Source organism: Camelus ferus, chromosome 2, assembly GCF_009834535.1.
Source record: "Camelus ferus isolate YT-003-E chromosome 2, BCGSAC_Cfer_1.0, whole genome shotgun sequence".
Taxonomy (NCBI): domain Eukaryota; kingdom Metazoa; phylum Chordata; class Mammalia; order Artiodactyla; family Camelidae; genus Camelus; species Camelus ferus.
The window spans coordinates 71,662,827-71,688,635 of NC_045697.1; the positions used below are offsets into that span (position 1 = coordinate 71,662,827).

The 25,809-nt window shown below is 34.6% G+C and overlaps 1 protein-coding gene across 1 annotated transcript in view; it reads left to right on the forward strand.

Moving 5' to 3' along the window:
* The window catches only part of BANK1 (B cell scaffold protein with ankyrin repeats 1), a 382,288-nt gene that overhangs the window by 193,328 nt on the left and 163,151 nt on the right, over positions 1-25,809 (forward strand). Inside the window, 1 exon segment of the mRNA XM_032460712.1 lies at positions 14,107-14,212. Coding sequence (XP_032316603.1) covers positions 14,107-14,212 — 106 coding nt within the window.

Here is a 25,809-nt window from a genome sequence, read left to right on the forward strand (position 1 = left end):
TTGTTATTTTTTTTAATAGTCTATCTACTCCACTGAAACGGTATACTCTAAGAGCTATCCTGAGTTTTCCTGTAAATTTTAATGGCAGATGTGATCTAAGTAATCCTTAAAATCGGTAATAAGATACTTCCTGTAATCATTTAAAAGCTATTGGACATATAATACATGAACATTCTGTAAATTTGAGGAAAGGAATAATAATAAGGAATCTGTGAGTTTTATTTTTTAATAATCCTCAAATTTGTAGTAAGAGACTTTCTAGTATCATTTAAAAGCTATTGGGCATACAGCACAATGGCTATTCTGTGAATTTGAGAAAAACGGTAATGAGAAATTTGGTTTTCTTAGTTTATTTTTAATGATCTCCATTAGGTTTTATAGAATAGTTTACCTAAACCAGCTTAATTATCTGCTTCCTAAATCATTTCGCCTTTTTTGGATAGGTACTAAATCCCAGCACATACCCTCATAAAGGTACAGTTTCCAGAGCATCACCTAAAACAGTGACTTGAAGAGCAATTCAGATGAAAAATCCAAAGCCCAATTTGGGAAGATAATTAGAATTCAGGTACTAGTGTTAGAAAAACTAGTAATTCCTATTTAACTGAGATCATTAAAACCTTTAAGACTTCCATCTTACTTACAAGTGTCTAGGGGCAACAATAAAGTTAACTTTGTATAAGAACAACCAGATACAATATAAAAACCAGATTTGCTCAAAATGCTTAAAGAACATAGCAATTATGATCAAAACATTAGGGTCCTATTTATTAAAAGAGTTTTTGAAATGGGACCAAATAATTTTTATTAATTGTATTTCTTAATGGTAAAAAGGTATCTTTGTGTTGCATGTATTTTTCATCCTACAGGTTTTACTTTATACCTGTTGAAATCTTACATTCATCTTCATGTTAGGTGCTCTTTATTTCCAGTTTTTCTTGAATTGTTATATCACTCAATCTTTGGTGTACTGCCTGCAAAATTTATTGCTGTGTGAAGCCAGATGGGGTTGGGGCGAGGGGAGATATGGACTGAGGGAACTCATATCATGAGGAATTTCCCATAAAGGCTGGTTTCTTCATGAAATTGGAACTCAAGCTCTAGCAGTTGTCTCCCTTAAAAGTTCTCAGGGGCTTCTCCCTTTCTGAGAGATACTGGGAACTCCCAGGCCTTCCAGTAATTTTTTTTTTTTAGGTCCTTCTCACCCTCAAATGACTAATGGACATTTCCCTTCCTCTTTTCATCAGCTCCTATTGAAAAGAGGTACAAATGTACCTGGTTTCTAAACTATAGTTCACCATAACGCCAGTGTTACCTAAGACAGACCCTTGCTACAAACTTCCAGTGCTCACAGGGTAAGGTCCAAACTCCTGTGAATGACACACAAGACTTAAGGGTCACAAATTGTTTCCGACATCAGCTCCTGCTACAGCTTGCCTCCTTGTCTTCTCAGCTCTCTCTGTGGCTCCTGTGTTCCAGCCTCAGGATTGCTCCCTCTTCTAGAACATTGTGGCAGTTCCCCCCACTGCCCCTTCTTTAAGGCATGGGCACTGTGTTCTTTATCTTTGCATGCGCAGTGACTTCACACAACTGGTTCCTGACACATGCAACACAACTGACGCTTATTACTTTAAAAATGGGTAAACATAATGATTACTTCTTTCTAGTGCTATTTGAAAAAAAAAGTAAAAAACTATAGTATATGCATATAAATAAGATAGAGAAATGAAAACTGCCCTTTTAAAGTACACATTTATTTATAAAACTGTAGAAATGAATCTGATGCTTATAAAAGTAAAGAACTCTCAGAGGTCCATAATACTGGAAAAGTGAAGAATTTGTGCTTCTGAACTTTTCTTCATGTCCTACTTAGGCATGAACTCCATGTTAACATACTTCATTACTGACTTTTAACAGCTGTAAAATTCCAGATTTCAGTCTTACCTTTCTTTTGAATGTTAAGGAAATATTTACCACTCAAAAATGACTAAGATCTTACCTCTCTTTCAAAAGGCTGCACAATATCTTTCATTTTGCTTCCTGGAAAGTGTCAGTGTGGCATAAGAGAAATAACTCTGGCCAGGGCAGGAGCAGGAGTTAGATTCTTTGACTGAATCAGCAATCACTTACTTCACGAGAGCTCATTTTCCTTAATGCTAGAGGAATTTCCTCATGTGAACAATGAAAAAGCTAGAGTATACGACTTTCAAGGTCATTTCTAACTCAAATATTTCATAATTGTATGCCAAGAAAAAATACTTACTTAGGTTGGGAATTAAGACTGTTCTTCGTTAAAGAGGATTGACTTGCAAATGCATGGACTCTCCGTGTAGCCCTTATTTCCATTTTATTTGCATTTATTCTTAGCCCCCCTCTTCCCTAGAGAAGAACGAAGTGATGTGAGCTTCCTGTGTCTTTGATCCATTTTATTACTTGTTCAATATTTCTGATGAAAGACTTGTAATCAGAGAAAGAACAGTCAAATAAAATGCAATTTGGAGATTGATTTTTGGAGATTTTGCAATTTGGAGATTTACAATTTGGAGATTCATTTATTTGGGGATTTATGTTTGTACTCCTTGTTAGAATGGACCAATAAGAACAAGGCATATCTATTGAACTTTGTATGTTACTGATAAAATAAGCAGCACTTCCTTTGTGCTGTATCTCCACCTGTCGTAATGGTGAAGCAAAGGTTAGTGATGCCTGATGAGGGTGGTCCAGACTTAATGTTTATACTCACCTCAGTCACAAATCATTGAATCAAACAGGAGCATAATCCCACTTAGTACACCCATCCACTTATTCAGAGAAAAACAGATAAATTAGTAAACTTTAACGGCAGATACCACAGCTGTTTTAAGAAAAAAAAAAACTTCTGAGTGCAGGTACTTAGCCATTAACACAGCTATATTGTTGTTTCTCTACAATTCTTTATCTTGTAAACCATCTCAGTCCATTTTCCTGGTTACTGGTCCCATCTGTTTTAGCTTATGTTTAGCTACTGTTTAGAACATATTTTATTAATGACTTCTTAATCTTTAGTTTTTGCTCACTTGGTGGAAATAAACACTTCCTTTGATTTTTATTTCTTCCATCCTAAAGCTTCTCTTTTGCTTCTTACATCCCCTCTCTTCCTGTCACTGGGACTGGTTTTGACTGACCTTTTCAGAGGATGTCTGTGTGCTGGTGTGAGTGCTGCCTGTAACTAACCCCATCCAAGTACAGCTGTCTGCTCTTTTACTGTCTGGTTCTTTAGAAGGTTCAGATCTTCAACTATAAGGAACATTTTTAAGCAATCCAGAAAAACAGAGCACAAGTCAAACACAGTTATCAATGTTCCTTCATCGCTTGTATTCATAACAAGATAATTAGAGGAAATTAGAGAACCTGGCTCTGATAGGAACAAACCCCAAATCATCAATAACCCTTTGGAATTAGAGGACAAAAAACCTTGTGGCAAAAATACGTATGTTTGAATTTGCTAAAAGTCATTATGCATTCTTGTGGGTCTCTTTACTGATAATGTTTATAGTATCAGCAATAAGATAAAGAAATAAAATGGAATATAATTTGGGAAGTCTAAATTGTGTTAGCATGCATGAAATATGCTGCTACACTAAACAGTATCAAGACACAGGAAATGAAGTAAGAGAAATCTTTGACAAGGAAAATTCAGCTTCTAGGAATTTATTATTTTTTTCCCAGAGGTCAGCCATTTAGTCTTATCAGTCTTATTAAGTAGCAACACACAGACAAATATATGTCAGTTATGCTCAAGTTCCTCCCAACAAATCTGATGATCATTTTTTTCATTCAATTTAACTTGACCTTTCAGCAGCCATTAACACCGTTGATCAAACTCACTTTCTTGACATAAATGTTTTCCTTAGCTTCCAGGAAGACACATGTACCTGGTTTTCTTCTTACACCCTTTGCATTTCCTTGTCAGTATCCTTGGCAATCTCTTCTTTCTAGATCTAGAAAATAAAGTTTCAAATAAGTCAAATTTTGATGCTGAGGCACCTTTTTTTTTTTTTATTTTTGGATAAATACTCCCTCTGCAGGTTATCTCATTAAGGTGGATTTCCTTTAAGCCCATCTTTCACTGTTCTCTGACCCAGGAAATGACATTTCATCAGTCTAGTTTAAAAGCCAGAAACCTAAGAGCCTCCCCAGTGCCTTGTACTCTCTTGCCCGACAGGTTCTATCCATTACTAAGCCGTAGCAGTTTTACTTTTTGAACATTGCTCACTCATCTCCCCATCTCTCCAGTTCTAGCACTTTAGTCCACTGCTTTTCCTGTTGCCTGCATGGCTAGGATAGCCTCCTACCCAGGCCCCTCCCGTGTGTTCCTGCGCACATCCTCCTTATCTCAAGTCCCTGGTTTGTGAGGTTCTTTAGAAACAAAGACCTCAGCATGTAATTCTCCTGCTCAAACACTTCAATAGATTCCAGTCATTGTATGGATTAAAAAAATCTTTAACATGAATATGGCCTCGCAGACACTGTCCCTCTCTCTCTCCAGCTTGATCTTTGTCCTCTTCCTCACCTCTGCACTTCAGAAACACTGGTCTGCTTTTGGTTCCTGAGCCTTTAGTCCTAATCTCCTGCCACAGGGCCTGCCTTTCTATATACTCCTCTGTCTTGAACACTCTTCCCTTCCACCTTCCCTATCATTGTCTTCACCTGTTAAGTCTAATTCATCCTGCAAATGTTAATCCAGCATCTCTTCCTCAGTGGAGCCTTCCCTGATCCATACATCTCCCTGTATATCTCTTTGCAACACTAATCACATTCTAATTTGACATCTATGTGTGTGATATTTCTCAAATTACCCCTCATTATCTACTTCTCATTATCTCCCTCTCATTAGACTCCAAGGTCAGTAAGGGCAGAGATGCTATGGGTTCCCTGTTTCATCTCCAGAACCAACTGCACTGCAGACACATGGATGCTCAATACATATTTTGTTGAGTGAAAGAATCTGATACATTAAGTTTCCCATCCAACCTCAAGTGACCCCTTTTTCCCACAGTCACTGGCTTCCTATCGCTCAGGCACAGCCCTTTTTAAGAAGGTTATTGGACTCGTCACTAAGTAGTGCTGCTTTTGACTGAAGTCGAAAGAGCAGGGCAAAGAAGGGAAGGACCTCAAAGGAAAAAAATCAAATGAACATAAAACGAAGAGATTAAGTCTGTCGTCTAGCTTGGAAACTAGCATCTAAAGCAACCCAAAACAGTAATTCCCAGAATGTGGGGGGAAATCATGGCATCAGTTAGAGAAGGTTTTTTTTGAAAGACATTTCTTTGAATATGTTAGTGCAGTATTTGTTTCAAAACTGCCTTACTTTACTACATATTTAACAGTAAGTTGTTACAAAATGATTGCCAAAGGGACGTAAAAGTGAGAAAAGACATGGTTCTTATGATTGCTGTATCTAATGCTGACACTAGAAAAGCTTTGTTTATTTGTTTGCCTGTTTATTAATGTCATATCTCCATTGATTTATCTGTTCAAGTTTGGTCAAAGTAAATTTTTGAGGCTTTTTGACATTATCTGAGGGGGGGGGTTAAGTTGAAAAATTCAGCACAATCAAGCTTCAATCAATGGTCTAGAAGACAGTTTTCCTTTTTTCTAATTTTTAATCAGATTGCCTTTACATAATCATGATGTTTATGCATTTTTCATGACTGATGGAGATGGCAGAGACTGCTAGCTTTCCCCCAGTATTTCCTTTCCCTTTCTTACATAGTAATACAACTTTTATCTGGGCACATGACCACCAGGTAACTACTATACTTCCTAACTCCCTTGCCGCTAGGCATAGCCATGTAACTAACTAATGGCTAATGGCATGTCAGTGGAAATGATATGTACAAATTTCTGATCATGGCCTCTCTTAAAAGAAGGGTAGAGTCATGCTCTCCCCCTCACTGACTTTTTCCTTTGACTGGCTGCAGTGCTAACAAGGGACTGATAGGTAAGCCAACAAGAACCATGAAAATGATGTACAGGAGTGAAACAAAATAGAGCCAGATTTCCTAGTCAGGGAGTCAGGACATCAGCCCTGGACTGCCTAATCCCAGAGTTTTATGTTAAAGAGAAATGGGCTTCTATCTTGTTTAAGCCACTGGCATTTTGGATATCTGTATTATAATATAAAACCTACATTCTAGTTAATTTTAAAGATATGCATTATTTAATTTAAGAATTTAGAAAGAAAAAACAAATGAAATTATTTGTTCAGTCAGTACAAAAGCCAGTTTGGGGAGCAAAGTCACCTCATTGACAGTTGCGCACTTTTCTAAATCACAATGATTACGTTTCATGAATTATTATAGCTGAGCTCACATCAGAGTATTTAGAGAAAATGGAATTAATATTTACTGGAGATTCTACATATTTACTCATTTAAACTTCTCAGTAGTTCTGTCAGGTAAGTATTAGTTAAGTCCACAGCTCATAAGTCCTGGAGCAGGCATTTCAACACAGGTTTTTCAGATCTCAAAACATACATTCTTCTTGTAATAATTACTTTCAAGTTATTTAAAGAGATTCTACAACCATGTGAATACCTAATCAATAATAAATATAAAGTATTTTAAGGGGGTGTTAAATTGCATCATTTTATATTCTTACATTTATTTTTGTCTATGTAGTCACAGACGTTGAAATTCTAACAACTGACTCACTCAGAACTTAATTGAAAAATTAATCTGACGAAGGAAAATACCTTTTTCTTAGCCCAATTCACTTATTTAGATTATTCTTTTACATTAACTGTTCGGACTTGAATACTCATAAAATAAAAAAGAAAAGGCTTTTTATAACCTTAGAAAGTATTTGCTTAGCTCTTTGACCTATCATTCTCTTTACAAGCTGTAGGAGGAAATGTTGTTTAAGATATGTTATGTAAACTATGTATCAGATTCTCCTTGAAATGGCTATCTTGGCTCGCTTTCACAGCACCCATTATGAACAATGGAACAAACGAAGTGACTTTTTTCTTTTTCACTAGTGAAACTTAAACAAGCATAGCAATTTGTTATAATAAGAAAAACAAGATGGTTTTAGCTCAACCATTGACTTTCCTTTTAGGTACCTAAAGGTAAAGAGTGAAATGCTGCAGCCTTTTGATGGATTTTGTCTCCTATTAGGGATATGTCACAACCCTCCTATGGTTATTTCATTGTTTCTTTTATTAATCAAGATTCTTTATCATTACTGTATTTCTCTACCAGAATTAAAAAATTAGTATTCTGTGGCAAACTTTATAGGTTTCTTCACCCAATCCCAATATTTAAAATCCCTTTCCCTTGCCTATTTCTACTACTGAAGCTGAGAAATCCAGATTCTCACATTTTTTAACCACCATGCAGCTGGAGGTGGTCATGTGAGGCAGTTCTAGACAATGAGACCAAGGAGACATCTTTAGAGCTCTTGCTCTAAAAAAAGGAAAAGAATAGATCTGGTTGACAGTAACCAGCTTCCCCATTTCCCCTCCATGTATGCCCTTTCCTCCATCTTTTGGCTAAACATGAATATGATGTTTGGAACTGCAGTGTCCATTGTGAAACCATGGGACCATGATTTATTCTTTATTTTTCTTAAATACTATTTCAGATTTTATTCTTCCCTCCATGACTAGAATGTAGCATGAAATGCAGTGTGTTTAGAATGTGAAGCTGTAAGTTAAAGTCCTTATTCAGCTACTTATTGGCTCTGCAATTTTGGGTGTTACTGATTTTTTTGTACCGTGATTGTAACATCTTTAAAAATAGGCATTAAAAAAAACTCTACCATGCAGGAATGTTATAAACATTAGAGATAAATTACATAAAGCCTAGTGCATTGTAAGTGCTTAACATGTGGTAGTTATTATTACTACTTAAAAGTCTTTGAGTCTGTTTCATGGTATACATTTATCCTACACCTACAACATACATCTTCTCACATCAGTCCATACATCTGAAGTATCTCCCAACTGCTTACATTCCAGCGCCCCAAAATCCTTTGAAGGACAGTCTCTCAATGCTGTCCTGCCCAGTGTTCACACCTCTCATCCAAGAAAGGGGCGAATCAGACTTTGAAGGGGTGCTGCTATGATGATAGCTATTCCTCTCGAGGAATTCAGCATTGTGTAATGAGTATCTTTAATTTTTTCTGGTTAGTATTTAAACTTTTAATTATTACAAATTATAGATTCACATATATTTGGAAGAAATAATAGAGATTATGCATTTGGTAGTTTGTGTTTTGCAGGAAATTGGTCCATTTCATCTAGCTTGTCAATGTTATACGTGTAGAGTTGTTCAGAGTGCTCCTTTATTATCCTCTCGAGGTCCACAGGGTCTATAGTGATATCTCTTCTTTCATTCAGACATTTGTCATTTGTATGTTCTCTCTTTTTTCAGACTTTGAAAAAAGTCTTGCTAGAGAATTGTCAATGTTATTGATCTTTTAAATGAATCATCTCCTTGTTATACTGATGTTCTTTTCTATTTTTATATTTTCAATTTAATTGATTTCTACGCTATATTTATTATTTTCTTCTTTCTGCTTGCTTAGAGTTTATTGTAATATTTTTCTGGATTGTTGAAGTGCAAGCCTAGATAATTGATTTGAGATTTTTTCCTCTTTTTTAATGTGTGTATTTTGTGCTATAAAATTTTCTTTCAACTCTGCTTTAGCTGTGTTCCACAAATTTTCATGTGTTGCATTTCACCTTTATTGAGTTTAATGTATTTTTTTTTATTTCCCTTGAGATTTCTTCTTTGATTCTGGATTTTTTTAGAAGTGTACTGCTTGTTTTCCATGTTTGGAGATTTTCCTGTTACCTTTCTGTTACTCATTTCTACTTTGATTGCACATAGTTGGGAAAACCCATTCTATATGATTTAAATTATTTTAGATTTGCTGAGACTTGTTTATATCCCAGGATATGATCTGTCACAGTTTATATTCTATGGGCACTTGGAGATAATGCATATTCTGCTATTGTTGGATGGAATGTTTTTTAAAATGCTGTGTAGTTCCTTGTTGTTATATCAGTCATTGGATGATGGTGTGTTGAGTTCTGTATTTTTCCTTATTTTCTTCCCACTTCCTTTATCAATTTTTGAAAGAGATATTTATGTCTCCAACTATGGTATAAATTTGTCTATTTCTTCTATTAGTTCTGTCAGTTTTTAACCTCACATATTTGCAGCTTTGTTACATACGCATTTAGGATTATTATGTCTTTGGTGGATTGACCCTTTTATCATTATATAATGTCTCTTTCTGTTTCTGGTAATCTTTACTCCAATGTCTCTTTTATCTAATATTAATATATAGCTACTCATGCTTTCCTTTGCAATGATCCCATGATATATTGTTTTTTATCCTTTTACTTTCATCTGCCCATACTGTCTATTTGAAGTAAGTTTGCCCATACTGCTTATTTGAAGTAAGTTTCTTACAGAGAGCATATAATTAGATCATGTGTTTTAATCCACTCTACTAGTCTCCATCTTTTAATTGTTCTCTTTAGACTACTTATAGTTACTGTAAATATTCGTATGTTAGGGCTTTAGACTGCCATTTTATTTTTTGTTTTTAGTTTGCTTTCTGCTTTTCACTTATCTGAGTTTTCTTCCTTGAATTACTGTGTTTTACTTAAATATTTTTTAAGATTTCTATTTTGATTTATTTCTAGTATTATGAGTGCCTTTCTCTGCTTGTCTCTAGATAGTGCTCTAGATAGTGTTACATATTTATAACTTATCACGGTCTACCTATGTCCTCATTTTACCTGTTTGAGTGAAGTATTGAATTCTCACCTCCCTTACCTTCCCTCTACCCCTCCACCACTTATGATACAAATGCCTTAGATATTCCATCTACATACATTTAAAACCACCTCAGACAGTATTATAATTTTTGCTTCCCACCATCAAACATAATTTAGAATACTCATAATTTAGAGAAAGAAAGCCTATTGTGTTTACCTGTATTTTTTACTTACTGTGCTCTTTCTTCCTTCCTCCTGTTCCACAATTCTTTTATCATACCCTTACTGTTTAGAGAAATTGTTTATTCATTATTTTAGGATATATCTGCTGGCAATAAATTTCATAAGTTTTCCATCAATCTGTAGAATGTCCTAATTTCCCTTCTCTCCTGAAGGATGGCTTTGCTGGGCATAAGATTCTTGGTTGACAGTTCTTTTAGCACTCGACAAATATTGTCCCATTTTCTGGCAGCTATGGTTACTTCAGTGTTTCTGATTGTTTTTACACTGTAAGTTAGGTTTTGTTTCTTTCTCACTTATTTCAGAATTTTTCTTTGTCTTTAATTTTCAGAAGTATAATTATGGTGTCTCTTGGCAGGGAAATCTTTGGGTTTAACCTATGTGTGGTTTGCTCAGTTTCTTGAACCTATAGCTTTGTCTCTTACTAAATTCAGGATGTTTTCAGTCATTATTTCTTTGTGTACTTTTTCATCCCTACCCTCTTTCTCCTCTCTTCCTGGGACTCTATAATCACATAAATGTAAAACCTTTGTTATAATCTCACAGGTCTCTGACACCCTATTTTTTCCAGTCCATTTTCTCTCTGTTGTACAGATTGAGTATTTTTTATTGTTCTGTCTTTAAGTTTAATGTCTTTTCCTCCGTCCTTTCCATTCTGCTGTTGAGCCCATCCACGGAAGTTTTATTTTGACTATTGTATTTTTCAGTTCTAAAATTTCAAATAGATTGTTTTTTTACTTTCTATTACTTTGTTGAGATGTCCTATTTCCATGCTGAGGCACTTTATTTTTTATTTATTTTGAGAACGATATATTTGCTTGTTGCAGAATTTTTATCATGAATGTTTTAAAATCTATGTCAGATAATTATAAAATTCTTCTCATCTGGTGTTGGCATTTATTGATTGCCTCTTTTCATTCAGTTAAGAGATCTTTCTGATTCTTGGTATAACAATTGATTTTCTATTGAAATATGAAATTTCAGTTGTATTGAAGGAGAAGAAAAGAAGAAAGTCTAACTATTCCATCTTCCCAGAAGTAGAAGTGCATAATTTTATGTATCTTTTAAAATGAACGTTTTATGTATTCTTTCTCTTTTAGGAAGAAATACTCAGTATAATGAAGTTGTTTATCAGGAATAAGTATATATGTATATAACGTCTTCATATTAAAATAGAATTGTGATTTATAAATATATATGCAGTTTATTTTTAAGTACATCATCAATCCCACATTCCATCACAGGGTGCTGAAAAAATTCTCTTGGAAAAAGTCATGTATTTACTTCATCAGTATGAGTGTTATTATTTTGTAACTAGCCTTCTGTCTGTTTCATATCTTAGTCTTTTTCCACTTTCTTTTTCTACTGCTCTTGATAGGTATAGATCTATGTGTGCATGCGTATGTACATGTGTACATATTATTTGTGTATATTGAATTTTTCCTAAAACCAAACACTGTTGTCAATATAATTTTATCATTTTACTCTCCTCTTATTTTCATATTAAGTTGCTCATTAATAACTAACATCATAGGTTGGTTGTGCATTTTGCTGAACAAATATTAGACTACTCCATTTTAATCTTTCTATTTGAAGAACAGTTGTGCCAATCTCAACAAGTATTCTTAGGATTGCACAATTTATTTTAAGGAGAGGAAAATTTATTATTTTCAAATTTCAGTGCCAATGTTTAGAAATGATGCCCATTTTCATCCTTGGAATTTAAAAAGAAGCAAAACTACCCAAATCAGATTTTTCTATTTAAAATATCTTCTGGGGAGAAATTTGGGGGGGGGGATTGTTTCTCGTAGCCATTTCTGTGATTTTTCACATCTTTGTTGTGTGTTCTATACCATTTATTAATATGCAAGCATAATACTAGTAACATGATTATGAAATTGAAAACAGAAGTGATTAAACTGCTTATCAAAGGCTAGAATATTAAAGGGTATCTGCATTGTTTTTTTATTTAATTAGATGTCATTTTCTACATGGTGAGGTTTTTTGTTCTGATTCCAAAAACACTGCTATTTCATTTTAAAAGTTCAATGATATAAGCTGTAGCATTTCTCATATTAAAGTGTCATAGTGCCTCTGTGTGAGAAATTGTACTTCTGAGATTCCTCCTGGGAAGTCATGCTCTTTTGAATTCTCCTCTGTCTCAGAATTTCAGAGCTGAAGGAATCCCAGAGGTTATCTTGTGCCTAACTTATACAAGAGTATAGTAACTCTCTGACACACTAATCTCTACTCGTTAAATCTTGTATACTTTGGGAAGAAATAGTAAGTTTATCTCTTTATGTAAAAATGCCAGTGACTAGATAATAGCCTGTGCAGAACTCTCATGTCCACTGACACAAATTTTTAAGAAAATTTACAAACTAATGTTAGGATTTTTATAAGTTCTTAATTGTTTTTATCAAGTCCTATAGCCAAAACATACTCTTTTTGAGCTTTAAGCTAAAGAATGTGCAAATATATTGCCAATAATGTTTTGCCCTACCATTCCTATCAAAGTCTTTTGAAAAGACTGAGTAATAACTATTCATATAAACTGAAAGACGAGGTCTCACTCGATATCAATATTCAACCACATAAGCAATCATAGTTATGCTGATATTTAAATAAGCTTAATTTAATCCACATAATAAACATTTTCATGTTAAGTACTATAGGCTTTAAGTAACTTCTTGTTGCTTACACGATGAATTAAAAACTTCTTATCAGACATATAAGTCACTTTTTGAAATGCCCACTTCCTTCTAATTCTGCAGTCTTACGGAAATTCTTAACCAGGTCATGCTTCATGACATCTCCTTGACTATATACAATGTGTGCCTGTAGTCCAGAACTCCTTGTGTACATAGCAGTCTCAGCTTAGGTCACCTCTTCTGTAAGACCTTTCTTGACTGTTTCTTCCTCTGTAGAGCTAGCCACTTCCCCTTTGCCAGCACCGTCCCTGACCCATAGAGACTTCGTGTAAGAGTACCTGAAACACTGAGTTCATTGCCCACACACAATTACATGACCCTGAGTGCCCTGAAGGCAGAGCTTTTTGTAAATCCCCTCCTTTGAAAAAAAAAAAAAATCCGCAATTAAGGGCTTCACATAGTTCATAGTTTTAAGTAGGTTAATGCTGGGTTTTGCTTTGCATCCCCCAGCTGTTGGTTGAGAAAAGGGCTTTCATCCTTTCTTCCCACTTCTAAGCAGGACTTTCAGAAAATCCAGAAAGGCCTGAACAACTTTATTATTTGAGGCATCTAGATTATTGAAAAATGAAGAAATAGAGTAACATCTTTTTTTTTCAATCCAGCCATTTAATTTCTGTGACTGTGTATTGGCAATATGTCTGATTTTATTTGGAAAAAGTCTTGATTAGACGTTTTTGTTCCACAGTCCTCTCTCCACCCCATGGCTTTGTTGATTGGCCCACTTCCTCAGCTATAATCATCTGTGTCTAATCTCAATGTGGTCCCAGCAGTTGCTTCACAAAACACAATTTTAAAAAATGGTGGCCTTTGCAGTAGGTTATATCATCAATAGTAGAACACTTGGATTCTGCATGGCCTCTTCCAAGATGCTCACATTAAGGAAACAAAGTTGGCATATAGTTACTCCGTATCTGCAGGGGGTAAAAAATAGTTCAGGATGAATATTCTCTCTCACTCTGACACAGAAATAAAATAATCTGTTTAAGACTATTCCATTTCTGACCCTTAAGTTGAAGAATCAGACTCATCATTTTACTATTTCATTTATTAAATTGTAATATGTATTTTAAAAGAATTTATTGAAATAAATTTCAGTGTTATCTTTGACCTGCTGTAATATTCTTCTAAAATTAGTAAGTGTTTAAGTAAATTAACTCATCCAAAAGCAAAGACTTATTTCCTGCATACATTTTTCTATTATTCTAATAATTGGCTTTTAGGCAAGTCCCTAGTATTTTATATTATTCTTTTAAGAAGAATATCAGTATTATTAAAGATTAACCAGTATTTACTCCAGTCAGTAATTTTTATTATATTGTACTAAGATGAGTTTCTGTGTAAATAATTGAACTAAAAATAATCTTTTTCACCTGAAAACAGAATGACATTGATGAACTTGATAATATTCTCACATCCACATTCAAACGTGAGATACCATATTATGAGTTCCAATCACTCCAAACTGAAATCTACCCTCAAAAAGAACGTGAGTATTTTCCAACTGTATCAGTTATTCTTTGTCATATTTCACTGTATGTAACTACTTAGTAAATATTATAGCAAAGAATATAACTAGCTGCATTGCAAATGAGATGTTTTAGACAATTCCCATCCCCTGATGAGAGAACTGACTTTTATTTTAAGAAAATGTCTGGGTAATGTGTGATGGAAATTACTCATCATAGAATTATTTATAATTACCAAAAATGAAGATAACTTAACCCTCCGAAGATAGGTAATTTATCAAATAAATTTTGGTGCATCCATTAATGCAACCATCATAAACAAATTTTATCATAAATTGATTTGCTGGCTGTAGCGATGCTTTGATATATATGTAATTGAATAAAAGCAGGATATATAGCAGTAGGTAGAGTGTGATCCTCTGTTTTAAAAAGTATATACATTTAATAGCATATGTTTATATATATATGTATATATAAATAAATTGATGATCTGGACAGATATGCACCTGTTAACATTAGTTATGTTTGGGTTGTGCAATTTCAGGGATTCTGTTTTTTTCATTTTACTTAGTCTGTGTTTTCTATGATGACTGCATAATATTTGTATCACAGAAATATATATATATATATATAAAGAAAATTATATATAGGAGTTACTATGAGAAAAAACATACTTCTGAATGTTACTATGAGCTCAGTAGCCTATTTTCTATATTGTTTCTTCCTGCATTTTTGATTGACACACTATTTATAATCTACTTATGTGCCCAGTATTTGCCAAACACTATTATGGAGATGTAACAGTGAGTAAGACAGGCTTGGAACTAAAGAATACGAGGGGTACCCGTAGGCATACTGTAGGACTAATGAGCACAAGTTTTTTCTGTAGCATTCCTGTGCTATTTGAAGCAGTTTTATTGTCAGGCTGGCAGGCCTGAGGGGTGTGGAAAGAAAAGAATAGAAGTCTTAAGGCACAGCCAAGTATGATTCACCTGGATGTGTGACAGCCTGTATTTTGTACGGTGATACTACATACAGGAAAGGTCAGTGACAGGCTAGTTTTGAGTAAGTGTTCTTGTGAAAGTAGTGAAAATGTATTTTTATATCCCATATGCATTTTAACAGTATACTTAGAAAAGTCAGCTATTAGGCTAGGCTAGAAAAGGAACATGATATGATTCCTCACTTAAAACACTCATCATTTGACTGGGGGAAACAAGGTAACATATATGTAATAGTAGAAGGAAACAATGTGCTGCACTTTGTGGAACTGATTATGCTGACAGTAGAATTTCAGAGAAAAGCTATATTATTTTTCAAGACGTGCTTCATAAAGGAGGTGGGATTTTACCTGGGTCTTAAATGATGTGCCCCAGTGAGGAAAGAAAAAGGAAACAGGAGTTCTGTGGAAGAGAAAGTGTATGCACAAAATGGAATTGTGACACAATTTTTACAAATCCCCTCAGCATTATATTTGTCTAGGTTTGTGAGATGAGCATTGTGGGACTGGAAAGAATAGAATGGTTTTGGTCTCTCATTTTATAGGTAAGGAAATCTAAGTAGGTTTGAAAGTGCTTCTCAGTATCTTATTTAGGTTGTAGAGTAAGAATTTTAGAGTGGAAATAATGGAATACATTTGGTCTTTATTTTTATAGAAAAAGAATTCTGGCTGGGTTAAATTGGATTTTGGGATTGTGTGGATCTGATTCAACAGGTTTGGGGTACAGTTAAGCATCTCCTTTTTAAACAAGTTTCCAGGTAAAGCTGATGCTGTTAGTCCTCAGACCTTTCATTGAGTATCAAGGATTTAGAGCAATGGTTCTCAAACTTGGAGAATATTATAATTAACTGCAGAGCTTCTAGGACATCCCATGCCTAAGCCACACACCCAAATTAATGAAGAATCTGGGAGTGAGTCCCAGGTATCAGCACTTTTTAAGTCTCCCAGGTGATTCCAATGGATAGCCAAGTGTATCAGCCTCTCATTGCTGCAGTGTATTGCAGACCTGCCAGATAACTCACCTGCATACTATCTCTGACAAAGAGAAAATATTTCTCTCTCTTTACAAAGGTTGGAAGCTTAATAGCATATGAAAATTTTGGACCAATACTAGAATTTAATGATTATTCTGTATTTGAAAAAATATTTTAATAAAACAATTACATTTTTTAAAAGAAGCTTAAAATGGAAAGTTCAATATAATCTAGGTAATTCATTCAGAAACCATGTTTCCTGGGTATTGCTAGATAACAGATGCTATTAAATCCATAACAGAAGCAAAAAACCCTATAACATTAGGCTCTAACTCCTAGTGAAAGTGCGAAGTAACATAATACCAATTACGTAATAAAAATATGCAAGATAGACATGAATATGGCTGAACTCGTTTTGCTTGCCTCCTTGACTCTATAATCTTGGATCAATGCCAGCTTCAAAATATCTGGTCTTTAAGACCTTGCACCTGCATTTTCATAATGTTCAAGTTGAATTGGTAAGATTTGAAAAGCCTTCATACATAAAGTGGAATTAATGGTAGGTATTTGGGGAGCTTCTGTAGAAACACCACTAGAGATAGTCTGAGAGGAAAATTCAGCAAACAATGAATTTGGTGTAATTCTAGACTTCCATACCTCAGGACAGCTCTCCAATTGTTTGGTGAAATTTTTACTTACTAAACATTTATTATTTATTACTCTGTATTTTGGCTGAAATAAATTGGAGGTTAGGACCATGTGAGGGAGGAACAAAGAGAACATATAAGGAACAAAGAGAGCATCCTTGAGTACTGACCTGTCCTAAGGATGAGCCATGGAATTACCCACAGATACTTATGGTTCTTTAAAAGTATGAAGCAAAATGCTGTGTTAATCAAAGCTATGTATCTTATTACTACTCCATCCTCTATTCTTTTCCAAGTTGATTTTGGTAAAATCCTAGCTTAGTTCGCTGTCACTTGATTTGTAATAAGTAAATTGCCATTTCATGCCACTATGTCTTGGTCATTTCGCTCTGGTCTAGCCAATAAACTTCCTCAGTTGATTTTTTTTTTCCCTAAGCAGTCAGAGTTGAGGGGGTGGGAGTGTTGCAGAGATAAGATCGAAAGTATACAAGAAATCAAATCTGCTTTAATGTTCTCTTACCCTGTAGTGCTTCATTATTGATTTAAAAATACCATTTTCCATTGGTAAGAATTTTCCATAGAAAAAAAGTTATCCTTGGAACTAGAAAAGGTTTCCAAATGTACTTAATATATTACTACAATGTAGGACTTTGGAACATAACAGTTACAGAAATAATTCATGAGTGACTTTATAGTGTATGAATCATCAGGGGCTGTGAAATCAATATAGGAGATTATAATAGGGAATTTTTTACTGATATGTAACACACTCAAATAGAAAATATGAGTGCATTTCTTTTTTAAATTTTATTTTATTGAGGTAAGAACACTTAACATGGTATCTACCCTCTTAACAAATTTTTAGGGGTATAATTCACTATTTATTGACTGTAGGTACAGCGATGTACAGCAAATCTCTAGAGATAATTCATCCTGCTTTTCCATTATATGTTATTACAAGAAATTGAATATACCAATCTCCTAATTTACCCCTTTCCCAAATTTGGTAACCATAATTTGTTTTCTATTTTTGGTTTATAAAAAAAAAATTGTGTCTTTTTTTTATATTCCACATATAAGTGGTATCATATGATATTTGTCTTTGTCTGGCTTACTTTACTTAAAATGATAATCTATCGGTCCAGCCATGTTGCTGCAAAAGACATTATTTACTTCTTTTTATGGCTGAGTAATAGTCCATTCTATATATTTACCACATCTTCTTTATTCAGTCATCTGTCGACGGACATCTAGGTTGTTTCCAGAGTGTATTTCTTAAAATAAGATTAAATATCACTGTGAGCAACTTCTGTTTTGATTGTAGATGCATATAAAAACACACGTGGTCTGGGCCACCATGAAATCACCTTGAATACCACTGACTTGGTATGGTGGTGAGGTGGAACAGCACACCTGGGCAAATGCAATTGCATTAGTGTCTCTGTAACTCTCCCCTGTTCTGAGCTTTAAGCTATCTTCTTCAGAGTCTTATGAAAGTTTTATTGCAGCAGGTACATGAATTTCCCTAACTTCTCTTCAGAACCTTTCAAAGGCTGGGTAATGCTGAGAATCTCCTGTGGTGCATTGGAAAAAAATAAGTCATTTAGCTAGTTTTTAAAAGTGGCTACAGTTGCTTCTTAAATCACCATAAGTGGCAGTTAGTTTACGGAAGAGGAAACTGAGTTACTTTGAGGCAGATCATGTGCCTTCACCCAGAAAGGAGAACTGGCTTAGTAAAGCCCCTGCCTATTTCTAGAAAAGCATGTCAGAGTGTATAACCATTTACAAGTACTAGTATCTTGATCTGAAAGAGGACAGCATACAATCACCAGTGATATGTGAAAGTATTAACTCAGAATATTATCTCTTAATATGTCTGTGAAGTGTGGAGCATGTAACTGGATATTTAGTATGGATGTGGTAGTCACTGTAGCTCTAAGATTTCTCTTGGACTTTTAATATCTCTAGATTCACAGAAAATAGCTCATTTGCTATCTGAGTAGAGGAGAACTAAATGTCATCGAGTTGTTTCTTTTTGTGTTAGCAAATAATTTAAACATGCAGAAAAATGTGGAGAACAATAAAACAAATTTGTACCTGTCATTTAGCATCACCAAATCTTAACATTTTGTCTCATTTGCTTCAGATCATTTTTTAAGAAGTAAAATATTACAGATCTAGTTGAATTTCTTTATACTTCCCTCTGTGATTCCACACATTTGAAAAGCAACTATTAATTAATTTAATTTCTTGGTGATCATTCCCATGCAGTTCTTCATCCTTTTACTAAAAATGTCTGTTTCCATAATTCATATACATTCTTGTGAAGTTTTATAGATTTTGTGTAAATGATATCACACTTTCCATCAACTTACTATTTTTGCCCAATAACTAATTTTTTATATTTATACATGTCTTTATGTAGATCTAGGTCATTCATTTGATATATTCTGTAGCATCAAATTGTTTGACTATACCACAATGTGTATCTTTTTCCTATAAATGGATAATAATGTTTCCAATTTTTTTATTGTTGCGATTAATTCTACAATGAACATTCTTGCATATGAATACCTATGTGTGTGTGATAGTTTCACAGGAAATACGGTTACCAATAGAATTTCTGAGTTAAACAGTGATGTACTTTAGTGCTAACTATGTTTAAATTTCTGTGGAAAATATTTGTATCAATTTATAAATAATTCCACCATCAGTATTGTGCCATTGCTCCACATCTTTTCAATGTTAAAAATTGAGAGGCAGTTTGACAGGTGTGATGTGTTATCTCACATTTTAATTAATGTTTTCATTACAAATATAGTTGAGCATTTTTCTTCTGTTTATTTACAATTTCATTTTTCTTCAATGAATTTCTATTTAATAGTCTCCATTTATTTCTGTTGGTTATTTTTTTCGTATTGAATTTTGGGAGATTTTTCTCTTTCAATATATATATATATATTCTGAATAGTAACATTTTTCAGTTATGTACATTGCAAATGTCTACCTAATTGATGGTTTGTCTTTTAATTTATGTGGTATCTTATGTAGGCATATAATTCAATTCATAATAAAACTTATCTATTAGAGTTTATTATTATTATTTGAATTGTTTTTGCTCTTATTCTTCCTTTAATTGTCCTATCATATTTAGGATCAGTTTGTCAAATTCCATGAAAGGCTCTAATAAAATTAAAATTAAATATAATTAGTTTGGTAAAAACTGCCATTTGTATTACACTTAATTCATTCCGTCCGTAAGCATGATACTTTATTTATTTGGGTCTTTTTGTGTCTTTCCAAAAAATATTATATTTTATGAAATTCTTGAAAATTTTTGTTAGATTTATTTCTAGTTATTTTATGGTTTTGTTAACATCAAAACGCCTTACTTTAAAATTATATTTTTAAATTATTTGTGACTACTCCTTTCCTTGATACCTACTGAGCCCTGGATCTTATAATATAGCATAGTTCTACATAGAAGAGTTTTTGCAAAGAAGGAATTACTAATCTTACTCCCTGGAAAGAAAATTAGGAACAGTTAGAAATAATATCAAGAATATTTTTATAAAAATATTTTAAAATGTCTTCCCAAAGTATGAATTTTGTGATGTAAGAAGTTGTATGGACCTTTTCAGTTTTCATTTTAGACCACCTGATAAAATTGGAAGCAATGAAGAAATCAATGTAAAAGAAATAAAATGGTGAAGATTATTCTTCGTTCTGAAATGCGAGATAATAGGTGATAAAAAATGTAGTCATGTAAATGCGCTTCAAATTTGTAACAAATGCATCACTGTTAAGTAAATACATGAAATTAGGGACAGATTTACACATAACATATTATCAAAACTTGTAGTGATTGAGCAAATTGGAGACTTGGCATGTAAATTGACTGTAAAAATTATAGATTCTTTCACTTCATTTTTTTTGATAACACAGCTTACAAGTACAGATCTTCACATCTCCTACCAAGGATGTTTTTAGCTTATTACCAAGCTAATTTCATGAACTGATGGTTCAATTTGTAGCAAATAATGATAAAATAAAACAACCACTTTAAATCCTTCAAAATGGTTTTTTACTTGATTAACCAAAAAAGAGAATTTCTTCAGTATTATACTGCTGTTATTCACTTTTACAGTGTTTCTTCAAAAATTTTGTATTTCTCCAGATGTGAAGTTTGAAAAGTATGCTTATAAACATAACTGTGATTGACGGATATAAGTAAAATATTTTTTTAAAGGAAGGAAAAAATGGAAGAAAAGTAATACCAGGGCCAGAATATGCCTTCCGCATACTTCAGTTATTCGCCAGACAAGGAAGCACATTTGGCTTTGAGTCCACGGGCAGCATAGGGAAGACAGAATAATTATCTTGCAGAATCAGAGAAACCTCCCAGGTCTCGGGACACATTGTAACATTGCAGAGATAGGCGATGTGCCATCCTGAGTCCAACCAGCATGTAGGCCAGCCCTTGACCACCCTAACCCATGAGTGGTAAGCCCTTCTCCACCTTGCAGCAACACTCAGAATCCCTTCTCATTCTGCTCTCTGCCATTACTGTAACATCACATATTTGTGTTGTTACAGTAAAGGAACTGCTGTGTAATAATTGAGGACCTCATGGGTATAGATGAAAAAAGAAGTATGCAAATGTAATGTTTTCTCCCAATTAACAAAACTTTGATCCAACAGTCTATGAAGCAGTCTTGTTTGTTCATTCATATTACAAGTGTAAACGAAGTGTTGGACACTCTTCTAGGTTCTCCAGACACAGGTGGCTATTAGAGAACAGTGTCTTTATGGTGCTTTTATTTTAGTGAGGACAACAGAACAAATAATTAACAGCAATAACAAAATAAGCAGTATTATTTCAAATAGCAATGCTGGTTATGATAAAAACAAGACAAAGTGAGAGTATAGAGAGTTGGGAGGTGATGATAAGTCATGCAAAGATTTTAAATGTGATTTGGTATCACTGAACTTACATTTAAAAAGATTAGCTCAGGGGAGACAGAATGATCGCTGTCATTTGGTGGTAGCAGTGAGGGTGAAGACACTTGCTCTTCCTTGGTAGATATTTAAAGGTGAAGATGGTGAGACTTACTGAGAGATTGTCAAAAGCCCAGGAGGAGGTCATACGTGGTAGTCACAGCTATGACCTGGATGAAATCGTTCTGTAGAAAATGTAGTTCAGAGCAGAGGTCTGAGTCCCCACAGTGCAGTGTTTAGAGGTGCAGAAGAACAGTTTCTATCAAAGGAGGCCCCTGCAGGAATGTCTGCTGAAGTAGGAATATATTGTCTTGAGAGCCAAGTAAAGAAGATGCTTCTGAAGGAAAGCAGGACTCAAACATGTCATATCTACTTTGGAGAGCAGTTGTGGAAATGCAAAATAATTTGTGATTTACAAAACCATTCATTATGGTTTTATAATGCTTCCCAAAGTATCCAAGTGTTCCCCAAATCTTTGCACCTAGAATACCATGTAGATCTTTTGGTTTCTCCTGAAAGTCTGTATCAATGGATAGTATCTCTAAAGCAAATACTGGGCAAAGAATGACAGTGCTGATTAACTACTCCCCAAGACCCCCAAATTCTGCAAAATATCTAAAAGTAATTGGAGATGCAGATTGATTCAGAGAATACAAGATGTTACCAAGTAAAAAAGAAAGCAGTATCCAAAAGAAACAGAAGAGGATTATGTAAAGTTTCAATTAACTGCCGCTTGAACCTACTTTCTTTGTAGTGAACCTACATTTCATTTGGTACATACCTTGCCCTCATGAATTCTTAGAAGAAGTTTAACATACTCTACTTTGCTCTAGGTGCTCTTCTAGACACTGAGGGGAGGTAGAGGAATGTGAGATAAATAAATAAAACCTATACACTCAGAGGGCACCCAAGAAGAGGGAAGAGAAAATAAAATCACAAAAATAAATATCACTAACATAGTGTGTGCTCGCTAGTAAGAGCTAACACTTGCATTTTGTGTACTCTGTGTCAATAATAATTCTAAGCACCTTACTTACTTTATCTCATTTAATTCCTCTCAACAAACCCATTGTGAGTACAGTTTTAAACTCTGATTTACAGATGAGGCATTGAGAGTTTATATCATTTGCTCAAGTGGTGGCAGGGCTGGGGCTTGGATCGAGTCAGCCCAGCTGAGGTGGCCGTATTATTACCCACCTGGCCACCACAGCCCAATACCCTGTGAGGAGCTATATACAGCTTCATGGGGTCGCAGAAGCCCAGTTAGAGGGGCAGTCAGAGGAAGCTTCCCAGGGAGATGATCTTCCATGTAGAGGAGGGGTTATGAATTATTTCTGATAATTTAAAATTACTACTTTAATGAATTACTTATAAAGGCAAGTTTGAAATTATCTTAGATACTCTTTGTGGGTTTTTTTGAAATTCTAAAAACAGTGATTTTTTTTTTCATAGTGCATGATTTTCTTCAAATTACCCATTTTGCTTCTATGGGCAAATACTATCCTTTAGGAAGGAGTCTTATCTGTTTTGTTCATGGATTTATTCCCAGTGCCTAGAAGAGTTTCTAGCCCTCTATAAATATTTACTACATTAATTAACTTGTTAATGGCCGCAAGGTTAACCATACACTAAAATCAATCAAACTCCGGTAAAGATTAGGTATTTGACTAGCACTATTTGAACTCCAAAAATAAAAGAGCTCTTCTTTGTAGAAAGATAAGGCAGCTACAGATAATGTCGTTTTCTTTTCTTTTCTTGTTTTTTCTTTCCTTTCTAGCTCTTATCTATGGCATCTGCCATTAACAGAAAGGAAAATTGGCATATGAGACTTCGGAACTGCACTGAACTGTCTGTGCTTAAATAACTGAGACACATATGTTCATCTTCTACAGGCTGACACAAAAAGTGTAGATTTTTCAGGGGCAAAAGTAGTAAGTTTAAATGTATATGGTTATCATAGAGTCAGGGAAAAAAACATAAGTATTGATCATTAGTAACTGGTAACAGAAAATAGTCCCTGTAATATTCACTCATTTTAAGAAAAATACATGCATGGGTTTGCCTCAGTCACACACACACACAGTAGGAAATGGGCTTTTTACAAATTATCAGTTGAGTAAGTTGCTCCTTAAGGATCTCCCTCTTTTACAGATGTTGTGCAGTGATAATTTTCAAGCCTAGAATTTCTAATCCTCTGAAACTCTTGACAGGTCCAGAAACCTCCTCCATATCATCCTATTACTAACCTACCCTCACACCTTCTCCTTTCACTTCCTAAAGGGGCTCCTTTTCTCTCTGGATTCTGCCATTACCAAATAGTTACCAAATATTATTTTAGTGTCACTGCAGGTGTAAGGATTCATTGCATTACTCTGAGAAGAATAGAAACTCAATGATGTAGAAGAATTTGTTTTTTATGTCTTGTTATGGTTTATCAAAACCACTACAGTCGTTTTCCTTGTTGAATTAGTCAAGATTCGCCAGAGAAACTGAAGCAATAGTATGTACCAAGAGAGACAGAGAGAGGTTTACTTTTAGGAACTGGCTCATGGGGTTGTGAGGCTGGCCATTCTGAACTCTGCCGGGCCAGCTGGCAGCCTGGAAATTCCGGCAGAGGTTCATATTACAGCCTGAGTCCAAAGGGAGTCTGGAGACTGAATTCTTTCTTCTTTGGTGAACCTGTCTTTTCTCCTAGGGCCCTCAACTGATTGGATGAGGCTTTCCCACAAAGTGGAGGGTAATCTGCCTTACTCAAAGTCTACTTATTATTAATAATTATTAATTATTTATTATTATTAAATATTAATCTTAGATTAATTACTTAGCTACTTAATCTTAATTAATTAACTACTTTCCCAGTAACATCCAGAGTGGGGTTTGACCAAACTACTGGGCACCATAACCAAGCCAACTGACACATAAAATTAACCATCACACACACCATCATCCTATTGTCCAGAGGTTGGTAGCTCTAAACAATTATAATTTGCCCACACACCATTTGAGATCCCCAACAATCAGTTTGAAAAATGCTGGCCAGTAGATTTTCAAAGCAACTATAACTCAGTGGATGCAGATACCTCTCAAAATATCCTATCCTGGTTTACAGACTAAGGATGTGTTGATGGTGTGGTGATGGATATAATTTGGATCATGTGCATAATATAAACTCTTGATCAAGGAAAAATAGGTATTGCTTACAGTGTTAAGACATGTTGAACTAGAGAGCTGTTACCACTTTCCTGTTTCATGACAATACCTTTAGAATTAACACCATCTATTAGTGTAGTAAGCTAAATAACTGCTCCCTACAGATACTCACATCCTGATTCCTAGATCTGTGAATTTGTTACCTTATATAGCAAAATGAACTTTGGGTCCCTGTTTCAGAATACTTTTTCTTCCACAAAACAAGTGTTTGGAGGTAATTGTCAATGTTTAGTGACATAGGAGCTAAGTTTATAACCAGTATGCTCTACTCAGGGACACTTGTCTAATTTAATTTGGTGTTATGTAACTGTATTGCCAGCAGCTACCCCATCAGCACCCCAACCTGTGCTGCTCCAGTGACAGTAATCCGTCGCCTCCTGTAATGAATGCACTGTCTCTTTTGCCTTGTAATCGTGTAGCCATCTTAAATCCAGCACTTTCCTTCAGAGCCTATACAGTCAGTCATCAAGTCCAGTTACCTTTTCTTTTGAAATACTTGACATCTGTCTTTTCTTGTCCATTTTCCCTACCACCACTCTAATTCAGACCATGAATTATCTCTCCTTCCTCCTGAAAAAGCCTCCTAGCAGGTTCTCTAACATGTTTCACCATTCTCTCCAGCCTTCCTACACTTAGGTTCTTCCCTAATCATTCTCATATTCCATATATATTCTGTCCATATACTACATATGATGGTGCTCCCAAAGGCTTCTTAAGCTCTACCCAAAAAAAAATTTTTTATTGCCCAAGAAAAAACTTCCAAGATTTTTTCCTGCCTTAGTTCACTT